This window comes from Nuphar pumila, chromosome 2 (genome assembly GCF_984573655.1).
Source record: "Nuphar pumila chromosome 2, dmNupPumi1.hap1.1, whole genome shotgun sequence".
NCBI classification, from domain to species: domain Eukaryota; kingdom Viridiplantae; phylum Streptophyta; class Magnoliopsida; order Nymphaeales; family Nymphaeaceae; genus Nuphar; species Nuphar pumila.
In genome coordinates, this window is record NC_143250.1 from 50756788 (window position 1) to 50782284 (window position 25497).

Below are 25497 nucleotides of genomic sequence, written 5' to 3' on the forward strand. Positions count from 1 at the left end.
GTAGATTCAATGATGAATCCACTGTGATTTTTGGAGAGCAATCCGGATCTTTCAGAATGGTGGTACCGTAGGTTCTTGTCTGTTAAAGCAGAAATTGAAAATTCAGAGAAGTTCAAAACCCGAATTGGAGTTCGATTTTTGAAATAAAGGTACAGAACCCAAATCAATCTGAGTTTTTTGCAGAGAATCACAAACACACAAATACATCTATCACGAAAAACTCAGAAATTTTAAACAAAAATTTAAGCATAAAATCATAATTGGACTGGACACCCAAATCAACCTTTACGAACTAAAAAAAAACATAGATTAATGAAACTATTGGAATCAATGTCAAACAACTAAATGAATTACGTATGATCCCTAGCACATATTACCTATATGAGAATGTTAAAAAAAAAACAAAAAAAACAAAGATGAATAGGGCATATGAATCATCCTTTTTTTTTTTTGTGGCTATGAGGCGGGAGGATCCGATCCATTGATTGGACGGATCATTTTCTCTTGATAGCCAAAGCATAAAATCTACAAAAGAAAGGAAGACAGACATATAGCATGTAATGAAAAATTCAATACAATGAGGGATCTTACCTTAGGAAAGGGAGGCCTTGTTAGATCTGGTTGAAAGAGGGGTTGTGGGAGCCGTGGAGGCTGCCTTAGTTGTTGGGCGCCGGCTGGAGCTACTTCAAAGTTGGAGGAGGTGGCGCAGGCTGTGCTGGAGGTCTTGAAGTCTGGAGATGCTGCAGTGATGGAAGAGGCTGGAGCAATCGGTTGGGCGTCACCTTGTGTGGTGGCTGAAGATGAAGACTCGATTGCCGGCTGTGGTGGTAGGTAGTGCCAATGGTTGAAGGAGGAGCTGAAGAGGAGGACTTGGCTGCACCGGCTGTGGTGAGAGGAGTGGCTGTCAAAGTGGCTGCAGTTGTGCAAGGGGAAGCTGGAGCAATGGCTGCTGTGATTGGAGTCCCTTCTCTTTGATGTCACAGCCCAAAACTTAGGGAAAAGTTGGAACAAAAGGAGAGAGAGGGAGAGGCCTTGAGTGAGAGAGGCGTGTAGAAGAGATCAGCCGTAGCTTCCTCTTTTTTTTTCTTTTTTTTTGGTTTTCTTAACTTAGGGAAGATCCAATCTTTCCCTAAGTTTTAGTTTTAATTAGGGAAGGAAAGGGAAAGGGCCTCTACGTGAATGACTGGGCAAGAGGGAAAAGAAGGGAGGAAGGAAGGGAAGAAGGAAAGAAGAGGAAGAAGGAAAAGAAAGAAAAGGGAAAAAGAAAGGAAAGAAAGAAAAAGGAGAGAAAAAGGAAAATAAATAAAAAATAAAAAAATGGAAAGTGGGGCTGGAGGCTTGGGTGACCACCTTGTGGGTCCCACCCCTCTAAAATGCAAAAAAAAAAAAAGAACAAATAAAAGAAAATTGAAAGGAATAAAAGAATATATATATATATTTTTTAATAAAACAGAAATGTAAATAAGTGGGCCATCTCAGAGCGGGTCCAAATTCTACTTTTGAAATTTATTTTGACGATTAGACGGGTTAAATAGTCTTTTCAAAAAATTTCCACGCAAAACGAGCTAATTTTGGCAGTTTTTAAAACGAGCTCGGATTTTGAAGTTCAATACCCCGTTGCGAAGCAAATCCAGTGTAGAATTTAAAAATGTAATTTTGAAAGAAATTCAGATTGTTTTTCTCAAGAAAATATTTCCAAACGAAATGAGCTATTTTTGGCAATTTTTGAAACGAGCTCGGATTTTAAAGTTCAATACCCCATCGCGAAGCAAATCTAGTGTAGAATTTAAAATTTTGATTTTGAAAGAAATCCAGATTATTTTTCTTGAGAAAATATTTCCAAATTTAGACTCCCGGGGTAAAAATGTCAATTTTGGAAACCCGAGGTTTTGAAGTTAATTTCTGAAAGCTTTTAAAACTCGATCTGGATTGAAATTTATAAAACTGGAGTTCTGGACTTCGAAAATGAAATGAAATGTGATGAAATGTTATGAAATGCTGAGAAATGATATGAAATGATGAGAAATGACATGAAATGACATGCGAAATGCAGACCCTTAATAAAGAATTTTGGATGTCAGACCCCGATTGACACTTGTATCAATTTAAAAAGCATTAAAATTGATAAAATTTGCAAAATAGCTCAAGAAATGGTTTTCGGGACTCTACTGGGTCAGAGTGACACTGAAAATTGAGGTTCGAGCTGGATTGAACTGAAGTGAGCTGGATTGAGCTGGGTTTTAGAGTTTCAGAACTCAAATGAACTGACCAGGCACTGACTCAACTGACCTTTCCGACTGAATTTTCAAGAAAAGTTGTCATTTTTAGAGAAATGGTACGGAATGGTCACTGAAGTGAAGTGAATTACGAACCTGAGCTGGGTTCGAGCTAGAACAAAGATCAGTTATACTGATATGAACTAAAATCAAAGCTTTAACACTTGCTCAATTGACTAAACTCAGCTCAATTTCAGTTGAAATGGACTAAAATGGGCCCCTAGACACTTGAAAAGGTTTTGAACTGAAACTGGAGCTCTTGAACTTCTGGTGAGCTCAAGTTAGACTCTGGGGAACATGACTGACTAGGAATGACTAACTCGGAGACAATTGGTTTGAATTTGAGTGAGAAATGAGCTCATTTCTAAAGAAATGATCCCATTTTGGCAGGAATGGTCAGAAATGAAAATGGTATGTTCATTGTGAGCTCAGATGAGCTTGAGATGACTGATATTCTAACTGTCTTGAACTGACCAATGAGTTTGGTTGACTCCGGCTGACTGGGGTCTGGGATGACCTAGGGGTAAAATGATAATTTTCCTAATGAAAGTTGGTAAAATGGTGATTTTCTGAAACTGACTCGAGGTTTGACTCCTACACTGACCTAACAGGGTTGGCACTACACGAGGAGGGTTGTTTGAGAATGGATGTGGAAAATTTGGGGTGTTTACAAAAGTCCAATTTGACTTTGAAAATTCGAATTCATCTCTAAAATTCAATCTCCAATTCAAACCAAAGTTCAATTTAACTTTAAAATTTCCAGATTTATCTCCTGATTTTAAAATTCAAAGTTAGAAAATCAAGTTTCATTCTCTATCCTTTTTCTCAAATTTTGAAAATCGATTTCGGATCTCTCAGATCCAATTCCAGGTTTCATCCGGATTTCCAAAATCCAGTTCTATCTTCAAATTCTATTCGGATTTCTCAAATCCAATTCCAAATCTCATCTAGATTTCTTAAATATCATTCACCTTTCGTTTTGATTTCAAATTTTAAATCTAGAATTCCACTCTATTTTCACATTCCATCTTCACTGTCAATTCTAGATCCATTTTTGAAGTCCATAATCAACTTTCAATTCTTATTTTCTAAACTCCCTTCTTCAAAATCAGGTTCATCTCAATCTTTCATTATTTCAAAACTCAATATCTATTCTAAATCTTAAGTTAGAAAATCTAACTTCTCCAAGTCCATCTTCAACTTTCAAAAACCATTTCTTCATCATATTCTTCATAATTTCAAAATCACTTAGATAAAATTTCCAAATTCTTCTCAAAAGAGCATACATCTTTCACATTTACACAAGCATAATTCTTTATGCATTCTAGACTTAGATAATATTTAGGCAAAGCAAAAAGGCATAAATTTGATCCTTGGTTCGATTACCTCTGGTAAAGGTGCCAGGAACGATCGAACCTCGTACCGACGAGCGAATCTCGTCTTCCCTTTTCCCACAATTATTTCAAATCGGAGGCAAGTAAACTTTCAAAATCTCTTTAAAATTAAGGTCAAGTGAGACCTTCACAAAAGAGTTCCTCTCTCTCTTCTTTTCTTTTCTCTTCTTTTCTGTCTTTTATTCTCCCTTCAAAAAGGGAAATAGAGGCTAGAAAGGAAAAGAGAAGGAATACGAGAGGAAAATTTTTGCTATGATCACAGTTTTGGCGACCGTGATGGGACTCGTCTTCGTCCGGTCGAATTTATGTTTTTTTTGCTTTGCTTTGGTATTATCTAAGTCTTTATTCTACAAATGTCAGCTTCATTTTCATGCAAACCTTAGGAGCCTAGATTTTGTTCTAGCTAACATAATGCATATAGGATCTAAGTATGGTTTGGTAGGACCATATTGCGGAGATTATTCCATGCTCACTTAGACTTAGGTCTGAAATACAACTCTCCTCAATTCTAGGGATTGAATGCAAAACAATGTATGCAAGTGTATGCTTCTCTTCATTTAAAATCTATCTCTTTAGGACTTTCATTAGGGTCATCTGATTTGTTGCATGTTGAACATGTTTTTGAAAACGTCCCTACCTATATTGTCTTGGTCTTCATGTTGTTGGGTTGTCTCACTGAACCATAGTTTGGGAGAGAGCCTCACAACTCGACCACTCATTTGGGTTAGTTCCCCCCTACCACATACCTAAGGGTCATAGTCCAAGGTATATCGGTAGGTGCTCAAGGATGTTGGGAAGCCATTACCTTAGAACCAGAGAAATATTTCTATGTCACATACTTCGAGCTTCGACTTGAGTATATCGGCATACCTTGATTGAAATAAGATGATCTGAACTATAGAGTTAGGATTAAGGTCCTACCAGCCTTTTCAAATATTGCATTTAGATTCAGCTTCTAATTTTGTGCATCATTGCTTGTATAATTTGATTCTTTTATGGATATTATCTTGAAAATTCTTATTTTTCAAAACCCTGGATGTTTATTTCACAAAAATTCTTTTATTTTCTCAAAAATGCAGGATTGTATATTTGTCATTTCTTTATTCTTTCATAAATTTCTTAAACCCTGGACATTCTTTTAAGTTTTTCCTCTATCTTTCAAAAAGTCCAGGCGTATTTTTCTTCTTTTCTTCTGATTTATTTAAATCTTTTGATCTTGCCTGCAATTTTTCAAAATATTCAGGTCTTGTCATCCATCGTCAAATATGTCTTCAAAATTTTATTTTCTCATCCAAGATCTCTTTTATCAAGAGATCACTTCTCAAATCTTTTAAAATCTCTTTCAACGTCTCTCTTTTCCCAAAAAAAAATCTCCAAGGTCTGAACCCTTCCTTTATTCTTCAGAAAACATCAGGCTTTCCATCATGGTTCAAACGAGAGCAGGAAGGAGGGCAACTCAGCAGCACAATGACAGTGAAGTGGAGGAAGTGAACTCTCCCAGATTATCCCGGAAACCTGATTCAGAAGAGGATGATGTTGACCCAACAATGTATAAGATATTCCAAAAGATGATGGCAAAAATGATGTCCGAACAAGCTGGGGCAGGTTCAAAGAAAACATCCTCTAAGAACAAGATCAAGAGAAAGCTAGTAAAGAAACATATCAGGATTAGCAAGAAGAAAGTTCAGCAAGACAGCACCTCTGAAGGTACAGAATCAGCAGAGGAGGATTCTGAGGAAGAGCAGTTCGTGTTCGTCCCAAGACATCTGCGACAACCCAAGAAGATGGTAGAAGAACCTGAATCAGTGGACAAGCCTAGAGATGGGGTCCCGGCAGAAGATTCAATTCAAGCACTGACTAAGATGGTCAAGGATCTGCAAATCTAAGATAAGGGAAAGAAGATATATACCAGACAAGACTTCTACCTCGGTTTAGATGGGGATAGCAGCTTGGAAGACCTCACCAGAAAATTCATTAATTTTGATGGATCTTGCAACCCGAAGGACCATCTTGCAATGTTTTTCACAATGTGTGCCAGATTCAGCGAAGACAATTGTGCTCTTTTCTTATGCTTTCCACGCAGTCTCGAAGGCGTAGTAGCAAAGTGGTATGCAGAACACGTCAACCCCGTTGAGCTGCGAGATTTTGACAAGGTTGTTAATCTGTTTGTGGAGCGATTCATGCTCAATACTGAGGCACTGCCCACCCTCAATCATTTGTATAATCTGAAACAAGATGACAAAGAAAAAGTCATAGATTTCATTCGCAGATGGAGAGACACATGCAACAAAATGAGAACCCCCATCTTAGAGGAGCACGCGCTCCAGGTTATCCTGAACAACTTCTCTCAACCTCTCTGAAGCCTTATTTCTACCTACCCATCAAAGTCGTTCATCGAACTTATTGAACGAGCTGAATGGCTCAAGATGGGAATGGATAATGGAGTCTATGACGACATCACCCTGGCAAGGGGCAGTCAAGATGCGAAGAAGAAAACTCATTTCACTCTTTCTGCTAGTTCCTCATCTGACAACAAAGGTAACAAGAATGATCATGGCAACAATTCAGAAGGATCTAGAGGTCAAAAGGGGAAGTTTTTCAACAATAATAAGCCTTCCCAATCCAATCCTCAGCAGCGGGAAAAGGATCAGGAAAAACAAAAACATAAGGATTGGAATCCCGACCGCGAGTTCACCCCTTTGGAACAGACACTCGAGGAGGTTCTAGAATATATGCTCACGAAAAACATGATCCGTCTACCAAAAGTTGTCGATCCTCCAGTAATCTTGGGCAAGTTCAAAGAACAGTTCTGCAAGTTTCGTCGAGCAGTGGGGCATGACACAACACACTCCTTCGTTCTAAAAAATATCATTCAGGACTGCATCGATAAAAACCTTCTGATAGAGAACGAAGACAAAGAGCAGCCCGCTGTCCTGACCAGGCCTTTTCCAGATCACTCGAAGAACTGATGATGCCAGAGTTCTTCTATTTTCCTCCTTTTCTTTTTACCAGTCATCTTGTAGGGGCAAGACAACCCTAATCTTTTGCGTTCTTTTGGTCACATGCTTGTAAATATTCAAGTTTTTGTTTTCAGTTTTACTTATCAATGAAATGTCAATTTCCTTCTCTGGTATTCAATTCTTTTTTCTTTTACTGGGGCATCTTTTCGTTAAAATTATATTTACAGTTCAAAAATCTTCTTTGCCATCAAAATTCCTATTCTTTTTAGGATGAGGGACAATCCCGACATCGTCCACGAGAGAAATGAAATTACCTATGAGGGTTTTTCAAAATTATGAAATCTTTTGCATGATCACCAAAAGTTCAAATTTTTGATCTAATCTTTTTTTAAAAAAAATCAACCAGCGTGTTGATCCTCTTTTTTCAAAATCGGTTTCGAACCATTGTCTTTCAAAAATCAACTCTCATGTTGATCTCTCTTCAAAATCAATCCTCGTGTTGATTCTTCTTCAAAGATCAGCTCTCGTGATTGATCAACCTCGCAGTTGATCCTCTTTCTAAAAATGATTTTCTCATGAACATTCTCATCTCACTTTAAAGATCCCACATGCAGGTAGGATCAAGCAAACTCTTTTCCTCAATTTTTATCAAATTCTTTTCATTTATCAATCTTTATCAGTCTTATCAATTTTTATGAATCTTTATCAATTTTATTTATTTTTTTTCTTGACAATTCTTATGTCAACTACCCTTTCAGGTTAAGGGATAAACCTGATGCCTCTTTCCCATGAGGTATTCTTTTATTCTTATTTTCCCACTCAGATTAAGGGCTAAACCTGAATTTCCCGCTTAGGTTAAGGGATAAACCTGAACCACTTCCCACGAGGTCCTTCTTCCTTCAGGATAAGGGATAATCCTGAAGTCATTCAGCATTTTTCAAGCGTCATCAATTTTTTACCAAATTCTACCAATCCTTACCAAATTTTTTGTCAATCTTTGTCAATTCTTTATCAATTTTTATTCTTTATCAATTTTATCAAATTTTATTGATTCTTTATCATTTTTTTATCAATTCTTTTGATTCTTTATCAACCTTCTATCAATTTTGTCAAATTTGTCAATTTTATTCTTTCCCCATTCAGGATAAAGGATAATCTTGAGACCCCTCATAAGAGCAATAATGCTACCTGTGAGAATTCTTTTACAAGACAATTTTTATCAGTTTCCTGAAATCAATTTTTATTTCCTTGTTTCCTTAATATTATTCTTTCCCCGTTCAGGATAATGGGTTGATCCTGAAAATCAGACTACATACAATTAACTATGATGGTCTTCTTCATTTCAAATTAAATAATTCAGTCCTCGAACCGGTCATTCTTAATCCTAAATCCGGTCCTCGCACTGACAAATATTCAAAATTCAATTTAAAGGTTTTTTTTAAAAACCCGAGTTCCGACTCAGACTCTTTTTCTTTTCAAAAACCCAACTCTCAGCTTGGTCCATTTTTCTTTTCAAATATTCGAGTTTTGACTCAGACTCCTTTTTCAAAAATCCAACTACCAGGTTGGACCTTCTTCCAAAATCCAGCTTTTTCGCTGATCCCCTCCAAATTTCAAGCTTCAGATTTATTCTCTTCAAAACTCCTTCTTTCCCCTTCAGGTTAAGGGATAAACCTGATGCCTCCTTCTAATGAGGTATTCCTTTTCTTCCTTCTTCGTTCAGGATAAGGGGTTAATCCTCAAAATCAGGCCACATACAGCTAAACTATGATGGTCTATTTCCATAAGTTGAACACTTCTTTCTTAAATTTTGATCTTTAGGTTGAACCCCTACTGATCCGCGATCTTTAGGTTGAACTCCTACTGATCTGCAGTGCTTAGGTTGAACCGCTTTAGGATCATCCCTTCTGTGGATCTTTAGGTTGAACCCCTACTGATCCACGATCTTTAGGTTGAACCCCTACTGATCCACGATCTTTAGGTTGAACTCCTACTAATCCGCAGTCCTTAGGTTGAACCCCTTTATGACCATTCATTCAGCTAATCTTTAGGTTGAACCCCTACTGATCTGTGATCTTTAGGTTGAACTCCTACTGATCCGCAATCCTTAGATTGAACCCCTTTAGGACCATTTCTTTAGTGGATCTTTATGTTGAACTCCTACTAATCTCCGATCTTTAGGTTGAACCCCTATTGATCCGCAGTCCTTAGTTTGAACCCCTTTAAGACCATTCCTTTAATCGATCTTTAGGTTAAACCCCTACTGATCCACGATCTTTAGGTTGAACTCCTACTAATCCGTAGTCCTTAGGTTGAACCCCTTTAGGATCATCCCTTTTGTCGATCTTTAGGTTGAACCCCTATTGATTTGCGAACTTTAGGTTGAACTCCTACTGATCCGCAGTCCTTAGGTTGAACCTCTTTAGGACCATCCCTTCTGTCGATCTTTAGGTTGAACCCCTCCTGATCCACAATCTTTAGGTTGAACTCCTACTGATCCGCAATCCTTAGGTTGAACCCCTTTTAGGACCATTCCTTTAGCCGATCTTTAGGTTGAACCCCTACTAATCCACGATCTTTAGGTTGAACTCCTACTGATCCGCAGTCCTTAGGTTGAACCCCTTTAGGACCATTTCTTCAGTTGATCTTTAGGTTGAATCCCTACTGATCCGCGATCTTTAGGTTGAACTCCTACTGATCCGCAGTCCTTAGGTTGAACCCCTTTGGGACCATTCCTTCAATCGATCTTTAGGTTGAACCCCTATTGATTCGCGATCTTTAGGTTGAACTCCTACTGATATGCAGTCCTTAGGTTGAACCCCTTTAGGACCATCCCTTCTGTCGATCTTTAGGTTAAACCCCTAGTGATCCGCGATTTTTAGGTTGAACTCCTACTGATCTGCAGTCCTTAGGTTGAACCCCTTTAGGACAATTCCTTCAGTCAATCTTTAGGTTGAACCCCTATTGATCCGCGATCTTTAGGTTGAACTCCTACTGATCCACAGTCCTTAGGTTGAACCCCTTTGGGACCATTCTTTCAATCGATCTTTAGGTTGAACACCTACTGATCCGCGATCTTTAGGTTGAACTTCTATTGATCCACAGTCCTTAGGTTGAACCCTTTTAGGACCATCCCTTCTGTCGATCTTTAGGTTGAACCCCTACTGATCCGCGATCTTTAGATTCGCAGTCCTCATGTTAAACTCCTTTTGGACCAATTTTCCTTCAAAAAATTAATTTGTAGGTTGAATTCCTACTGATCTATATTCTTTTGCGGTTCTCAGGTTGAATTCATATTGAACCAAATTCATTTTTCAAAAAATCAATCTGTAGGTTGAATTCTTACTGATCCATATTCTTTTGCGGTTCTCAGGTTGAATTCCTATTGAACCAAATTCATTCTTCAAAAAATCAATCTGTAGGTTGAATTCCTACTGATCCATATTCTTTTGCGGTTCTCTGGTTGAATTCCTATTTGAACCAAATTCATTTTTCAAAAAATCAATCTGTAGGTTGAAATCCTACTGATCCATATTTTTTTGTGGTTCTGAAGTTGAATTCCTATTGAACCAAATTCATTTCTCAAAAAGTCAATCTGTAAAGTTGAATTTCTACTGACTTTTACCGTTCTTAGGTTGAATTCCTATCGAACCAACCTCAATTTTTAAAAATTCAGTCTATAGGATGAATCCCTAGGGACCCAAATATTCTTTGTGGTTCTTAGGTTAAGTCTCTATTGAGCCAATGTTATTCTTAATAAACCCAATGTTTTCTTCTAAATTTCAGCTCAAGGTCCTATCAAAATCTATATTGAATGATTATTTTGCAAAGGATTCTCGAAAACTTTGCCAATTTGCTAAAAATATTTGTTGATTCTAATATTTTACTGCACAAAAGAATCACCTCATATTACCTCTAGTATTCCTTTCAAAAGGGTGAAGCTTTTTGCGAAAAAGGATAAAATTCAAATCTTTTCTCTATTGATCAACCAAAAGGATGTAAGAAATATCTTCGGTATGATTAGCGAAAGAAATATTCAATGATGTTGAAAAGCCAGAAGCGAATCAATATTGATCATAGCTATGGTGCGTGTTAAAAGACGATTTTCTGGCAATCAGGCAGTGGAAATATCCTGAGTGATAAAAAGAATCCACTCAATCCATATCTCCTCATTCATTTAAGCTGTAATCAAATATCTGCAAAAGGGATCTCTCAAATGTCATCAAGTTGAAGGCAAATATGCGAGCTAGACCCCTGGGGCAAAGAAGATTTGGATCATCTTCGAGATGAAGGAGTTTGTGACGAATCCTTCCAGGGAACGTTCATATCACCGTCAAGATGAAGGCGACTACGCTGAGCCTCCCGACAAACCTTAAAAGATATTTGATTGTTGCTATCATCAAGAGATTTTGACCAATGAGCCAATATCACCAGTATAATTCCTGAGAAAAAGAAGGATTGGAGCATCTCCAAGATGGAGTTTGTGACGTACCCTTCTCCGAAGAAAAAAAGAAAAGTCAAGACATCTCCAAAGTGAAGGATGATGCAATAAACTTCCCCCGAAACCCAATAAAGCTCAATGTCTCAAAAAGGGTGCCAAAAAGATCATTATGGGAAAAGCTCCAGGATATCAAACTGCCAAAATTGTTAGAAGTCATTTTTTCTTATGCAAAATTCTTTCATCAATGTCTTTTCACTGCTTGCTTTTATGAAATTAAGAGTATCTCTTCTCTAGTCATATCAAGGAGATGGATAACTTCCTTGAAGAAACTCAACAGCATAAAAATTTGAATGACTCTGGGATCTGGAAAGTTAACCTCATTTTGGAGGAAATACTCTAGGTGAAAAGAGGGAATATCTTTCGCACATACGTGCAAACTTTCAAGCATTTGAATTAACTACAATTTCATCTTATTAGCAAAAATTTTTGGTTATCCAAAAATGAAATAAATACTCAATATCCATTTTGATACAACCTAGCGTTGTTTATATTTTTCAAAGAGAGTTGCCTCATTCTGGTGAGGTATTTCTCCCAGTCCCATCATGGTCCCCATCAAGGAATCCATGCTTTGTGTATCCATTTCAAATAAGGATTGTACTTGAACCTCGTCTCACGAGATATTTTTCAAAAATGCCCTATCGTGTTTTTTCAAATATCTTCGTCCCATCCAGGTTAAGGGCTAAACGTGAGTCTTTTCAAAAATTCTTATTGTTGTCTCAGCCATGAGACTTCTTCAAAATCTCTCCTTTCTACCATTTCTAGATATTCATCCCAAAGTCCCATCACGATTTCCTCATTTTTTTCTTCTATCCAATTATTTCATTCTCGAGGATTTCGTTTCTTCCCAAAACCTTTCAGGATAAGGTACCGAAACTTGAGGATAATGTTTTACAAAAACAATTCTTTCACACCCAGTTCAGACCTTCTCACTGGGGCATTTTTAAGAAAATTTGGCGTGTCTTCTTTGCCACTAAGCTCGGCTTACAACCGGCTTAGCAGGAAAGAGGGGCATCTGTGAACACCCCAAATTTTCCAAAAGAAATTCAAAATTTTCCCTTTTGCCCCTGGGCCCATTCTTTGAATAAATTGGGTCAATCTTTAATCAAAATTCCATTTATTTCTCGGATTCGCTGGAATCCAGACTTAACTTTCATTTCTGACCCAATTTCTGATTCAAATTGGATATCTTGATCCAATTCTGATCAGTGGATCTCTTATTCTTCAAAAAAATCAATTCTTTGAATTTTCTCGGATGTTTTATCTGGAGTCAATCTCAAATTGAGATCCAAACCTAATATTTTCTGAAAATCTTAAATCCATATCCATTTTGAGGTTCCTTTTCTGAAACAAATCCTACATTTTTCATAAAAACCTCATTTCAGAAAAATCTTAAAAATCCTAAAACAAAAATTTTGTAAAATTGCTTAAAAAACCTCATTTGGGTCCCGCTTGTTAAAATCCTCACACTTCCCTTATATTTTCGGATCTTCCTTCCAAAAATTTAGAAAAAATAGTTCATCCACCTTATGAAATCCCCTTTTAGCCAAAACCTCTTTTTGAAAAGCCCTTTTTCTGAAAACCTCTTTTTAAAATTTCTGAAAAGAAGGGGAATCCCTCTTGTAAAAATCGTAATGACTCACCGTTATAAGGAGCCAAAGGCTCCTCTCCGGTTCATCCATTCCTCACCCCTTCATCCAATTGCTTTCTCCCGATCATGTCTGCCTCTTTTTTCTGATCCCTCTACCCCTTCCCCTCTTTCATTACTTCCATTTCTTTTTTCTTTTTTTTCCCTTCTAGCCTTCTTCCTCATCGATTGAAGAAAGTCCATCCTGCCATAGGAACTTCAAGCAACCCGTAAGAGCTTTTTCATTTTCCCCTTGTAATTTTGATTCCCTTATTTTCTTTAGTGTTTCTGGTTAATTGCCCCCATTAAAGCATCCACACAGCATTGATCTTGCATATAGCAAGTATCGATCTGTGTAAATATGCAAGATCAAAAGGAACGAATGTGTTCCAACATTTTCTTTTCTTTTCCTGTTTTCGTTTCGATTTTTGTTTGTGTTATGCTCTAGTCTGTTCCTATTTTTGCCTTGATTCCTGTTTTATTTCCAGTTGCTTCGATTCTTGCTTGATTTTTCAATTTTAATTTCGTCTTGATTCCCTATTTTGGTCCCCATTTCCTTCGTCATTATCCGTGCGGGAGTGTTATTATCGGCATTTTGTTTTCTTGGTTTTATATTCCAATTTATATCAGATTTGTTTGAATACCCAAAATCTGCCATCGATGCCAGTAGGTTTGCATTTGTTTGTTTGTTTTTGTTTTCCTTTGTCTGTTTGTTTTTTTTCATTTTCTTTTTTTTTTTCTTTTTTCTTTCATCACATAGATTTGGTTTCCACCACCATGTTCTGATTTAGCATGGCGTCACCGATCTTTGATATGTTATTGGTTTCATAAGGCTCATTTAAATTCAATAGACTGAATCAACATTATCTGTACATTGAGTCTTATTTTCTTCATCTTAATCATACCTTAGTTTTATATACTATGTAATGAACGAATCCCTTAGTTGAACATTGATTCGTTGCTACCTTCTCCAGCTCCTGGTTTATTCTGAGTTATGCTTGTGTTCTGTGTTGTTCATTATTATCTCATATCACCTATGTTCATCAATGTAGTTTCATTGTTGTATTATATCGGTTTCTAATGCTCTCTCCATCGGTGTCATTTCGTCATTGTAGTATATTTGATTTTGATGCTCTCAGATTTATAGTACGTCTTGATCCTCTGCACTTTATTAAGATATTAAGCATTTTGGATATGTTGGTTTCTGCATATTGGTCTGCATCTACACCACGTCTGGGAAATGGTAAGAACCTGAGTCTTTGAGCTCTGATATAAATGGATTGATCCTTATTTGTTCTTCATATGATGATGAAATCAAAGAATCAATTAGCTAAGCACAAATCTGATGTTGTTCCCCAAAGTTACTGGATTAGGTGGGAAATTATCAAGAGAATTTGAATAGTTCCATTGTTTTGCTGTCATCTGCACATCACCATGTATGTGACATTCACCTTCTCATGCTATATGGCATTTGCATATTCACTATAGGTACTCCACGATGATTGAATATAGCACATGTAGCATCACTAGCTGCCGCATCATCATATCCGCCATGCTCATCGTTTTCTTGTTGAAGCCACCATTTACCACCTTTGGCCACCACACTGTGTGTTTGTCATCTCACAACACAATCTTCGTTACCAATGCCCTTGTTTCAATAGATATCATCACATATTTGCTGTATCCAATCTGATTTATCAAGAAATCCCATTGGATTTGCCGTGAGTTCACCAGTAGAGAGGACTTACCCCTATTTTGTTTAATGTATTTCCTACATTTGTTACAAAAAAAGAAAAAGAGAATCGTCATCGCGTGTTTTTCCTGTGTCCATCAACAGACTCATTGTATCTTATCATAAACTACATCACTCAACCTGCATCATCATTTTTCATCAGCACCTCACTTCACGGTGCCCTGCTTTGCAACAGTCCACCGTGTGCATCCTATCACATTGACAATGTGTGTCTCATTGTAGGCATTTTCCCTGAGTTGATACATATATATCAGATCACATGTAGATTATGAATCATATCCAAAGAGGTAAGGGAATTTACACCATTATTCATGGTAAATCATCCTTGATATCTGATCGTAGGTAGGTTAGTATTTTATTATAGGTCATTTACAGATTATATGCAAATAAAGTTGAAAGGGGTGAGTGTAAAGGAAAAAAACGTTGAGCTCTAGAAATATCTTTGATGCAATATTGCTACTAAAGTCCATTTGCTACTATAGCCTCATTTTAGATACATACTTCATTAGCACTTAAGCTTATAACAGGCTGGTCCGATTTCCTCTTTCCTAGCCATTATATATCAACCATAAGCACCTACTTCACCTTCCCGTACATTCTGCACTATGCTTCACTCTGCACTATTGCCACACTTAATTGATTCATTATGTTACATTCATGCTGCAACACATCCAACATATCCCAAATTATGCTCTGAATATCACACTCTACCATCACCATTATTCATTCCATGCTTCGTAACACTTTGTTCTTCTTCTTTCTTTATTCATTATTATTATGTTTTGTTATCATATTTTCTGTTTTACAGCATAACATCTGTATTTGCCTTGTTTAATGCATACCATGTTCATTGCCTTCGCACTCATCATTCTTATGCATATTATTGCCCAGCACTTACTTGTGAACTTTACAGAAGAGAGATTTTGAAATTCTTGAATCTAAAGATTCAGTGGTTTCACTGGGAGTTACAGTATGGAGTAGATTTTTTTTTTTTTAGCCGCTAAATTGGAATATATGGTCAGATGATAATGAAATCATAAGGTTTGCTTTCCCAGTGGCATGGAATTGTTTCATTCAAGTCAATTACATAAGAGTTGTTATTCAAGGCTACAAGAAGTTCGATTGTCATACTCTTGTAACCAGTGATTTGCATCATAATGAGTGAAGTTTGTAGATTTTTTTTTTTTAGAATCTGTAATGGTTATGGCCAAAGTTATGCTTGATGGGTTGAGCTTGCAGACTATGCTTGCTTATTAAACTGGTATAGACATATAGTACAATACTTGAGCTCTTCCATCACATGTTGCTGAACATTCCCATAGATTCAAAACATCACTGTCACCTAAGCATCTTCCTACACCACCTACCCCTCAGCACCATCAGTGCACTACCAGTCCATTGCCATCTTGGCATTAACCTACAGAGCACCTACCCTTTTCTTGTGTTCATTATCTATACATATGTTTTAGTCTAGCCATCTTCATCCATCTCACCAATAACACACAACCCCTGTGCTCCAACACATATACCCACTACACTGTTGCACCTCCAGCCCTCTTGTTTACACAACCTCTCAACTCACCTTCATCACTTCTTACTACACCATCACAACACTTTGACACCTGTCACATCTCCATCTTCAACAACTTGTTGTAGTTTCGTATAATGCAATCTACCATTTACACCTATATGCACACACCACCGTCACCTGTGCTCTGCACCCAAGTACCTCATAGCACATTCCATCTTCAGCCTTTCCCCTTTCCACAGCATTTTCACATGCCCAACAGTAACCTCACCTTGCTGCTACTTCATCCTCATTCACAGCACTCTCAATAGCTCCACAATAACACCTTCAACACCCTTTTCATCACCTGCTGTGACTCACCACAAAGCCCCTTTTCCAACAGTCTCCAACACTCTTCATTGCTATACCCATCACCAGCCATTCCCAACTCCCCTCTATTGTAGCTACTTTCAGCACTCACCTATTACCATTCACATTCATTTTTTTTACGATTCCACTGTCAGCAACTCCCCCCACCTGCTGCTATATCTTCACTTAGCCACTTGCTACCTTCTTCCCTGTCACCCTTCCCTTACACAGCGCCCTGCTGCACTTGTGCTTAGCACTTGCAGCTCACCTAATGCTCACAGTAACACCCTTCACAGCACATGTTGTATGCTCTGCACCCCAGCTGCCTTTGTCAATAGCTTTGAGCTTCCTCACCTGGCTGCATTTCCATATTCCAGCACCACTATCCACACTTCCTGCACTGTCCTACACTGTACCCACTACTTATATCATTCACTTATACCCTTGCACACCAGCATCTAATACCCATCTTTACTAGAGCTCACAACCACCTTCATCACAAGCCATTTCAGCCTTCCAGCTCCAGCCACCTATTATATATCATAATATTTAGTATCATTTCCCACAACCTGCCTTCAACACCTCCATTGTCATCTTCCACTTCATAGCTGCAACTCCATTTTTTTCAGCATGTATCATTTCACTAAATTACCTCCATGTACCTCACACTTATCACATACCCACCACCACTTGCTACAGACCCCTTGCATATATTTTGCACACCCGCAAGAGTCACCTTGCCTATGGGTAATGTCTCATCCCTCATATACCCACAGCTTAGTCAGATGACAACATCTCACTTTACATAAACTTATGTCCCATTAGGTATAGGCAAATCATCTAGCATAGGCAAATCATCTCCAGTTAGGGCCAGCTGTAGGCATGTGCATCCTTCCAAAGTAAGTATAGTCCCATACATCTCCATTGTATTCTCATACCCACTTAGATGAGTATATTCATACAAGCATTTTCTGTTCAATATGAGCATAATGCCTAGATTTCGTCTCATATTTGCTCCCCTGCCTTACTAACTCTGTTTTGCAGGAAAGATGTAATATATCAAGTTTTCTTTCTAGATTAGGACTTTGTCATTTTAAGTTAAAATTTCAATTTTTGTAATAGCTAGATCATAATGAGAATTTTACAATTTCCTGCAATAGATTAGAATGTATGAGCATGTAAATATTATGAATTGCCTATTTCATATCATTTCCCCTTTTATTTCTCAAAATTTCATGAATGGGAACACGAATGGCACGTGCACCATTCTAATGAGAGGTAATTAATCCTAAGCAAATGACTCACATTGATGGCCATAGTCAAAATGTGGGCAATGCTTAGGATTCTTATCTTTTATGGAATAACACTGGATCACTTTTCAAAAATCATCATATTTTTTCTAAGATATTTTCTTCCTTTATCAGAGTTTAACTTAAAAAAGTTAACTCAAAATATATATCAATGGCCATAGTCAGGATATATTGAGAATTAATTTCACTTTAAACTCTATGAAGGCACCATAATGTATTTTATTCTTCATGTGAATTTAAATATAGATTATTATATAATACATTCAATGACCATAGTCAGGAATGTATTATATCCTCAATTTTATTTCAATTCATTTAAAGAATAAAATATGCTTTTTAAAACCAAATTTCAAATTCTTTTAAATTCATTCATCATTTAGCATAGAGTTATATCATTCTTTTTCAAAATCCAAGTGATTTTGAGATAATTCTTCAAACACCTTTATTTCTCAAATCAATTCTTATTTATAAAATCAATTTCATCTTTCTATTCTCAATTTTATCTCATTTTAAAATTCAGACTTCGATTTCAAAGTCCAATTTGACTTTGAAAATTCGAATTCATCTCTAAAATTCAATCTCCAATTCAAACCAAAGTTCAATTTAACTTTAAAATTTCCAGATTTATCTCCTGATTTTAAAATTCAAAGTTAGAAAATCAAGTTTCATTCTCTATCCTTTTTCCCAAATTTTGAAAATTGATTTAGGATCTCTCAGATCCAATTCCAGGTTTCATCCGGAGTTCCAAAATCCAGTTCTATCTTCAAATTTTGTTCAGATTTCTCAAATCCAATTCCAAATCTCATCTAGATTTCTTAAATATCATTCACCTTTCATTTTGATTTCAAATTTTAAATCTAGAATTCCACTCTATTTTCAAATTCCATCTTGACTTTCAATTCTAGATCCATTTTTGAAGTCCATATTCAACTTTCAATTCTTATTTTCTAAACTCCCTTCTTCAAAATCAGGTTCATCTCAATCTTTCATTATTTCAAAACTCAATATCTATTTTAAATCTTAAGTTAGAAAATCTAACTTCTCCAAGTCCCTCTTCAACTTTCAAAAACCATTTTTTCATCATATTCTTCATAATTTCAAAATCACTTAGATAAAATTTCCAAATTCTTCTCAAAAGAGCATACATCTTTCACATTTACACAAGCATGATTCTTTATGCATTCTAGACTTAGATAATATTTAGGCAAAGCAAAAAGGTATAAATTTGATCTTTGGTTCGATTACCCCTGGTAAAGGTGTCAGAAACGGTCGAACCTCGTACCAATGAGCGAATCCCGTCTTCCCTTTTTCCCGCAAATATTTTAAATCAGAGGCAAGTAAATTTTCAAAATCTCTTTAAAATTAAGGTCAAGTGAGACTTTCGCAAAAGAGTTCATCTCTCTCTTCTTTTCATTTCTCTTCTTTTCTGTCTTTTATTCCCCCTTTAAAAAGGGAAATAGAGGCTAGAAAGGAAACGAGAAGGAATACGAGAGGAAAAATTTTGTGATGATCACAGAGTCATCACGGGGATCCAGCCCATGTAAACACATAGAACAGTGCAATACAATGCAATAAAAGTAAATATGATTTTTAAGATGCTTTTAATAGTAAACAAAGAAAGAGCAAACCAATGCTCGAGGCTCTTCAAGCCTGCGATGATTCATTTCTATCATCAATGCATCATATGCAAAAACCATAATAACACGCCAGATATGCAATGATGTCAACATGTTTCTAAATGCACATTCATATATGTCAATCTAACTATGTGCATGAAACAACAACATTCATAAGCATGGTTTCAAAGATTCATGTGTAAGAATTCACATATTCATACCAAAATGTATGTTGTCATTCCTTGATTAATTCTATTATAACACGTGAACACCCATGCATGTAGATTCAAGCAATAAAGCATTAGTTTCAAGATTGCTCATGTCCATGAAAACAACTATGCAACGATATCTAAATCAAGCATAATCATGTTAGCATTTTCATTCACTTGTATGCAAAGAGCCAAGTCTAACACGATTAGCCAGTATTCTGGAAAATTAATATGCTAAGCTAAGCTTCCATATGAGCCATACTATACATGAATAAAGATTCAATCGATCTGTCATTTGTCCACATACCTGGACAGTCAAGGAAATAGCATTCATCATATTTTCCTTTGTAAAATATAGTCCAGCACCAGTCGGTTGGGCTTGGTAGGGTACCACACAACCCATGTTGGGCCTGTGCATCACTGTCAGGGCTTGGCAGTCAGTCGAGTGACCCTCTGCTGGCTGCCAGCCGACCCAAACCACCCAACAACAAAAGGGTTAAAGTTGTTTGTTTGTTTGTTTTTTCTGAGTAATCAGCAAAAGGAGGAAGAAAAACAAAAGAGTATTTTGTCAAGTAACTAAATGTTCAGCCAGGCTACAATAGATAGATGAAACACTTCTCATTATACAGATCTTGCGTGACCTTATGCTCTTCTTCCACTCAATACTTATAACAAAACAAAAAGACTAAAATTGTCAAAAACTACACAATGTTCAGAATAACTGGTTCTAACGCTAGTCAAAAGTAGACATTTCAGCTAGCAATTCCTTTTGCCATTAAAAAGATGAGCAGTTTCGAAAATCAGTATGACCTAGAGAGGGAAATGGGTGATTAGGAGTCAGGCCCAATACATGGATACACATCTGTACATTTGGCTTGTCAACTTGTCAATACAGAAAATATAATAGTATGCAAATTATAGACACTAAATTCCTAAATTCCTAACATAAGTTACCAAGTCAAGACTTCATCGTACTATTAGAACAATGGAATGTCAAATTGTGAAAAAAAAAGAACCCCCCCAAAAAAAAAACAAGGAATCAAGACTTTAGAACATAACACGAATGTGCAAAATCAGGGACATAGCAAGAACCAAGTACAAGATATGAAGATGTGCATACTTTTACATGCTCACTTGTGTCAAATGTTAGCAAAAGGGTCAAGTGATTTGCCAGCATGACATACAATTGTAGCATACACAGAAAAAGATGAAAAATTCTACCAGAGCAAAGAGGAATACAGAATGTCTTGGTGCATTCGCAAAGAGGAGAATAAAGTCACAGGGTATCAATTACTATTAATTTGCTAGGAGCATGGACATGGAATATCCAATGATGTTAGGAAGGAATGCAATTCTCAAGTTTAATACCACAGAAGTTGTTGAAAGTGTTGTGCATCATGGTTAGAAGGATAAACCATGCAGTTTTGTTCGATAACAAGCTTGGGAGAATGGAAAACATCGGATTCACTAAAATATTGCACGAAAAATGAATATGTATCCTTTTTCTCATTTGAAATCATAAAAGGCACCCGTACCTCTCTCCGACGCTAGGTGGCTGCTGCAACCGCAAGAGGTTGATCCCGCCGACCCCGATTGCCCACCGTGAGGGGGATGAGGGCACGATAAGGCCTTCCTTCCTTCCTATTGCAGGAGATGAGATTGGCGGCAATTCCCTGTCGATGAGAGAGAGAGAGAGAGAGAGAGAGAGAGAGAGAGAGGGAAAAGAGGGCGAGGGGAACCAACTCGAGATCTCCCTTTTGAAGGGGAAAGCCCAAAAAGGTAGGAGACAACCTTCCTCCTGGTGGTTGCGCTCCAAGCCCCTCCCCTTTATTCCATCATGTTAGGGTTCCTTCAGAACCCTAACAACAGCCTTCCCTCCCTTTTCCTTTTTATTGAGCAGACCCCTGCACTTTTTATTTAAGTTTTTTTTTTACACAGGACGCGGCCCAGGTCTAGACCCGGGACCCGAAAACCAACTCCGAGTTGGGTCCATGTCTTACCCATTCAATATGGATCTACAAGTTGGATCCAACTGTGGATCCTTGTGTTAAATTTATATTTTTATTTTAAATATTTATTATTAATATTATTATTATTTTTAATACATCTAAACATAGATGATATTAATTATATATAAATGCCCCTTTATGGGTCCTAGATTTGAAATGTTGATCTCAGGCCCAATTTGCATATTTCAAAATATTTTATTTTATAAACAAAAATAATAGCAAAAAATCATGATTTTTTACATCCTTTCCCCCTAGAAAGAATTTCGTCCTCGAAATTAGAATATACCAAATAAGTATAGGTAGTGTTGACGCATATCCGCCTCAGGTTCCCAAGTGCAGTCATCCAACATGTGATGCTGCCAATGCACTTTCACGAACGAAATCATCCTATTTTGAAGTATCTTTTCTTGACGATCTACAATCTCCACTGGCCTTTCCTCCGTAGTCAAGTCAGGTTGTACCTCGATCACCTCATAGTGAATCACATGTAAGGGGTCAGGTTCATACTTTCTCAACATCAATACATAGAACACATCGTGAATCTGCGAAAACTGAGGGAGTGCTACTCGGTAAGCAGTTTCTCCAACACATCCAAGAACCTCGACGGGTCTAACATACTGAGGACTCAGCTTCTCCTTCTTTCCAAACTGGAAGGCACTCTTCGTAGGCGAGATTCAAACAAACACGTGATTGCCTACCTCAAAACTAAGCTCCCTGCGTCACTGATCGGCATAGCTCTTTTGTCTACTCTGCACTGCAATCAATCGCTACCGGATTAAATGCACCTGATCCTTATAATGCTGGATGATCTCTGAAGACTCCACTGCTCTCACTTTAACCTCATCCCAACACACAGGGGATCTACATGGTCGGTCGTATAAAGCTTCATATGGGGTCATGCCAATACTAGCATGAAAACTATTATTGTACGAAAACTCTATAAGCTTCAGATGTTTGTCCCAATCGCCTGCCCAATCTAAAGCACACACTCTCAACATATCCTCGAGCGTCTGGATCGTACGCTCTGATTGCCCATCCGTCTGTGGGTGAAACGCAGTACTAAACTTCAACGTAGTGCCTAAAGCCTTCTGAAGCTGGCGCCAGAATTGAGATGTGAAATGTGGATCTCGATCTGACACTATCGATAGCGGCACCTTGTGAAGTCTAACTATCTTATCCACATAGAGATCGACCAAACTCTTCAAACTCTGACTGATTCTAATCAGGAGAAAATGAGCACTCTTTGTCAAACGATCCACTATTACCCAAATGGCATCTCACTGTCGTCCGGTCTTAGGTAACCCTACTATGAAATCCATCGAGATGTTATCCCACTTCCACTATGGAATCTCGAGTGGCTGCAGAAGTCCACCAGGTCTCTGGTGTTTCATCTTCACCTACTAACAAGTGAGACACTGGGACACGAACTCTGTGATGTCCTGCTTCATCCCATTCCACCAGTAAGTCCTCTGAAGATCTTTAAACATCTTGGTGGAACTAGGGTGAACGAAATATCTAGACCTGTGAGCTTCACTCACCAGTTCCTCCCGCAATGCTTTTAGAACCCACCATCTATCTTTGAACATGATGGTTCCATCCTCCTCTTGGTGAAACTGTGCCTCTGGCTTTTGGGCACTCTCACATAACTTCTCAAAATCTGGATCGGCTGACAAAAGCTCCTTGATCCAATCTATGATCTCTGGTCTTGCATGCATTCCCGCACAAAGGATGCCTCTGAAGTCATCCACAAACGTCTGCCATCTGACAAACTCCTCGACCAGATCCCAATTGTGTCCAATCATGCTAGCTATTATGATTGACGCCTTTCTACTAAGCGCATATGCCACTATATTTACCTTACCAGGATGGTAAGCGATAGAGAAATCGTAGTCCTTCAAGAACTCTAACCACCTATGCTGCCTCAAATTCAAATCCCGCTGAGTAAATATATACTTGAGGCTCTTGTGATCGAAGATAACCTCAAATTGCTCCCCATAAAGGTAGTGGCACCAAATCTTCAATGTGAAGACCATTGCTGCCAATTCCAGATCATGCATGGGATAATTCTTCTCGTGCATCTTTAGCTGTCGAGAAGCATATGCTATGAACTTTTCGTGCTACATAAGGACGCAGCCTAGTTCGGTCCCCGAAGCATCACTGCACATGACGAAACCACCCGTTCTAGAAGGCAATGTCAAGATGGGTGTTGTGGTCAACCTTTTCTTCAGCTCTTGAAAATTGTCCTCACATCAAGGTGACCACTCAAACTTTACTCTTTTGTGCAATAGTCGAGTCATAGGAGCAGCTATACGTGAGAAGTCTTAAATAAATCGACGGTAGTAGCCCACCAATCCCAAGAAACTTCTGATAACAGTCATCGTCTTTGGCTGCTCCCATGATAAAACAACCTCTACCTTGGCTGGATCAACCTCCACACCCCTCTCGGATACCACATGGCCGGGAAACATAACCATATCAATCCAGAACTCGTACTTTGAGAACTTAGCATAGAGTTGATGTTCTCTTAGTGTTTGTAATATGATTCACAGATGCTCTCAGTGTTCTTCCACACTCTCCGAGTAAATGAGAATGTCATCGATGAACACGATGATGAACGAATCCAACCATAAACAAAAAACCCGATTCATCATGTCCATAAATGTTGCAGGGGCATTGGTGAGTCCAAAGGACATCACCAAAAACTCATAATGCCATATCTAGACCTGAACGTTGTCTTCGGAATATCCTCCGTATTGATTCTCAACTGATGGTACCCAAAACGAAGGTTGATCTTCGAGAACACCCTTGCCTTTCTCAACTGATCGAACAAATCATCCATCCTTGGTAATGGGTACTTGTTTTTCACCGTCACTTGGTTAAGCATACGATAGTTGATACAAAATCACATTAAACCATCCTTCTTCTTAACAAAGAGGACCAGTGCACCTCAGGGAGACATGGTTGATATTTTGAAGATGATATTTTTAAAACAAAAATTTTCAATAAAACTTTGGAAAATCGTCAACCAAAAGTATAAAAACTGACTTTCCACAAAGTGGTAAGTACAGGTCGAATCCTCAGGGAACAGGAATTAATCAGAATATTTCTTTAGAATTTAATTTATTAATTACTAATGTCAATCTAAAATTACACAACTAAACAAATTACAATTAAAGAAAAACTTGAAATAGCAATCCAGTCTTCAGTTGCATGTCAGGGGTATTTTGGCCTTTTCACCACTTAGACGATATTTGCACTTGGACAAGGAACCTTGGAAAAATGAAGATGCTTTTCAACCTAAAATGAAGGAAAATGCAAAGTTAGTATTTTATTCTAAGAATGAAAACTATAAATGAAACTAAGTCTAATTTTACGAAATTAATAAAACAAGTTCTAATTATCAGACAATAATTAAATAAAATACTAAACTAATTCTAAAATTAGCTAAACCAATTCTAATAATGCTGTATGATGCTTATGCAGATTCTACAATGCAAAAAATACTGAAAACAGTCCTAAAATGCCGAAACTAAGGAAATTACAAAAATGCCCCTAACTAGTGTAAAATAGATTTCTGACAGGTTATCGAAAAACCACTGTTTGACAAAGCAAACGAGGTCCGATTTTTCCGAAATTTATTCTGTTCTGTAACTAACAGATTAAATAATATGACAGTTTTTACAGAATGGAAAAACGATATCTGGAACTCCAGATATAAGCGTTTCAAAATCGGGAAAAATCAGGATATCGAAAGTCCCGAAATTTAAAAACCAGAAAAAGCGGTTTTCACAAAACGCTTAAAAATTAGACCAAACCAACTTGGATCAAGCTGAAATTTGGTATGCAGTGAGATAACACGCTGATGAAGTGAATACAACAAAAACTTTCTAAAAACTCAGAATTTTTGCACATAAAATGACGACAGTGCGATGGGGCAAAAATCAGGGTTTTCTTTGAGTGCACTATTCA

At 37.5% G+C, this 25497-nt stretch overlaps 1 protein-coding gene across 1 annotated transcript; it reads right to left on the bottom strand.

The window, feature by feature from the left end:
- Positions 1 to 5736: 5736 nt before the first annotated feature.
- LOC149845447 (uncharacterized) lies at positions 5737 to 23606 on the bottom strand. The gene is made up of 5 exons (XM_089987976.1): positions 23067 to 23606; positions 22314 to 22568; positions 16664 to 16789; positions 16383 to 16496; positions 5737 to 5895 (listed from the first exon to the last, which is right to left on the bottom strand). The coding sequence occupies exons 1-5, from the start codon at positions 23604 to 23606 to the stop codon at positions 5737 to 5739; spliced, it is 1194 nt and encodes a 397-aa protein (XP_089844102.1).
- Between the last annotated feature and the right edge of the window lie 1891 nt (positions 23607 to 25497).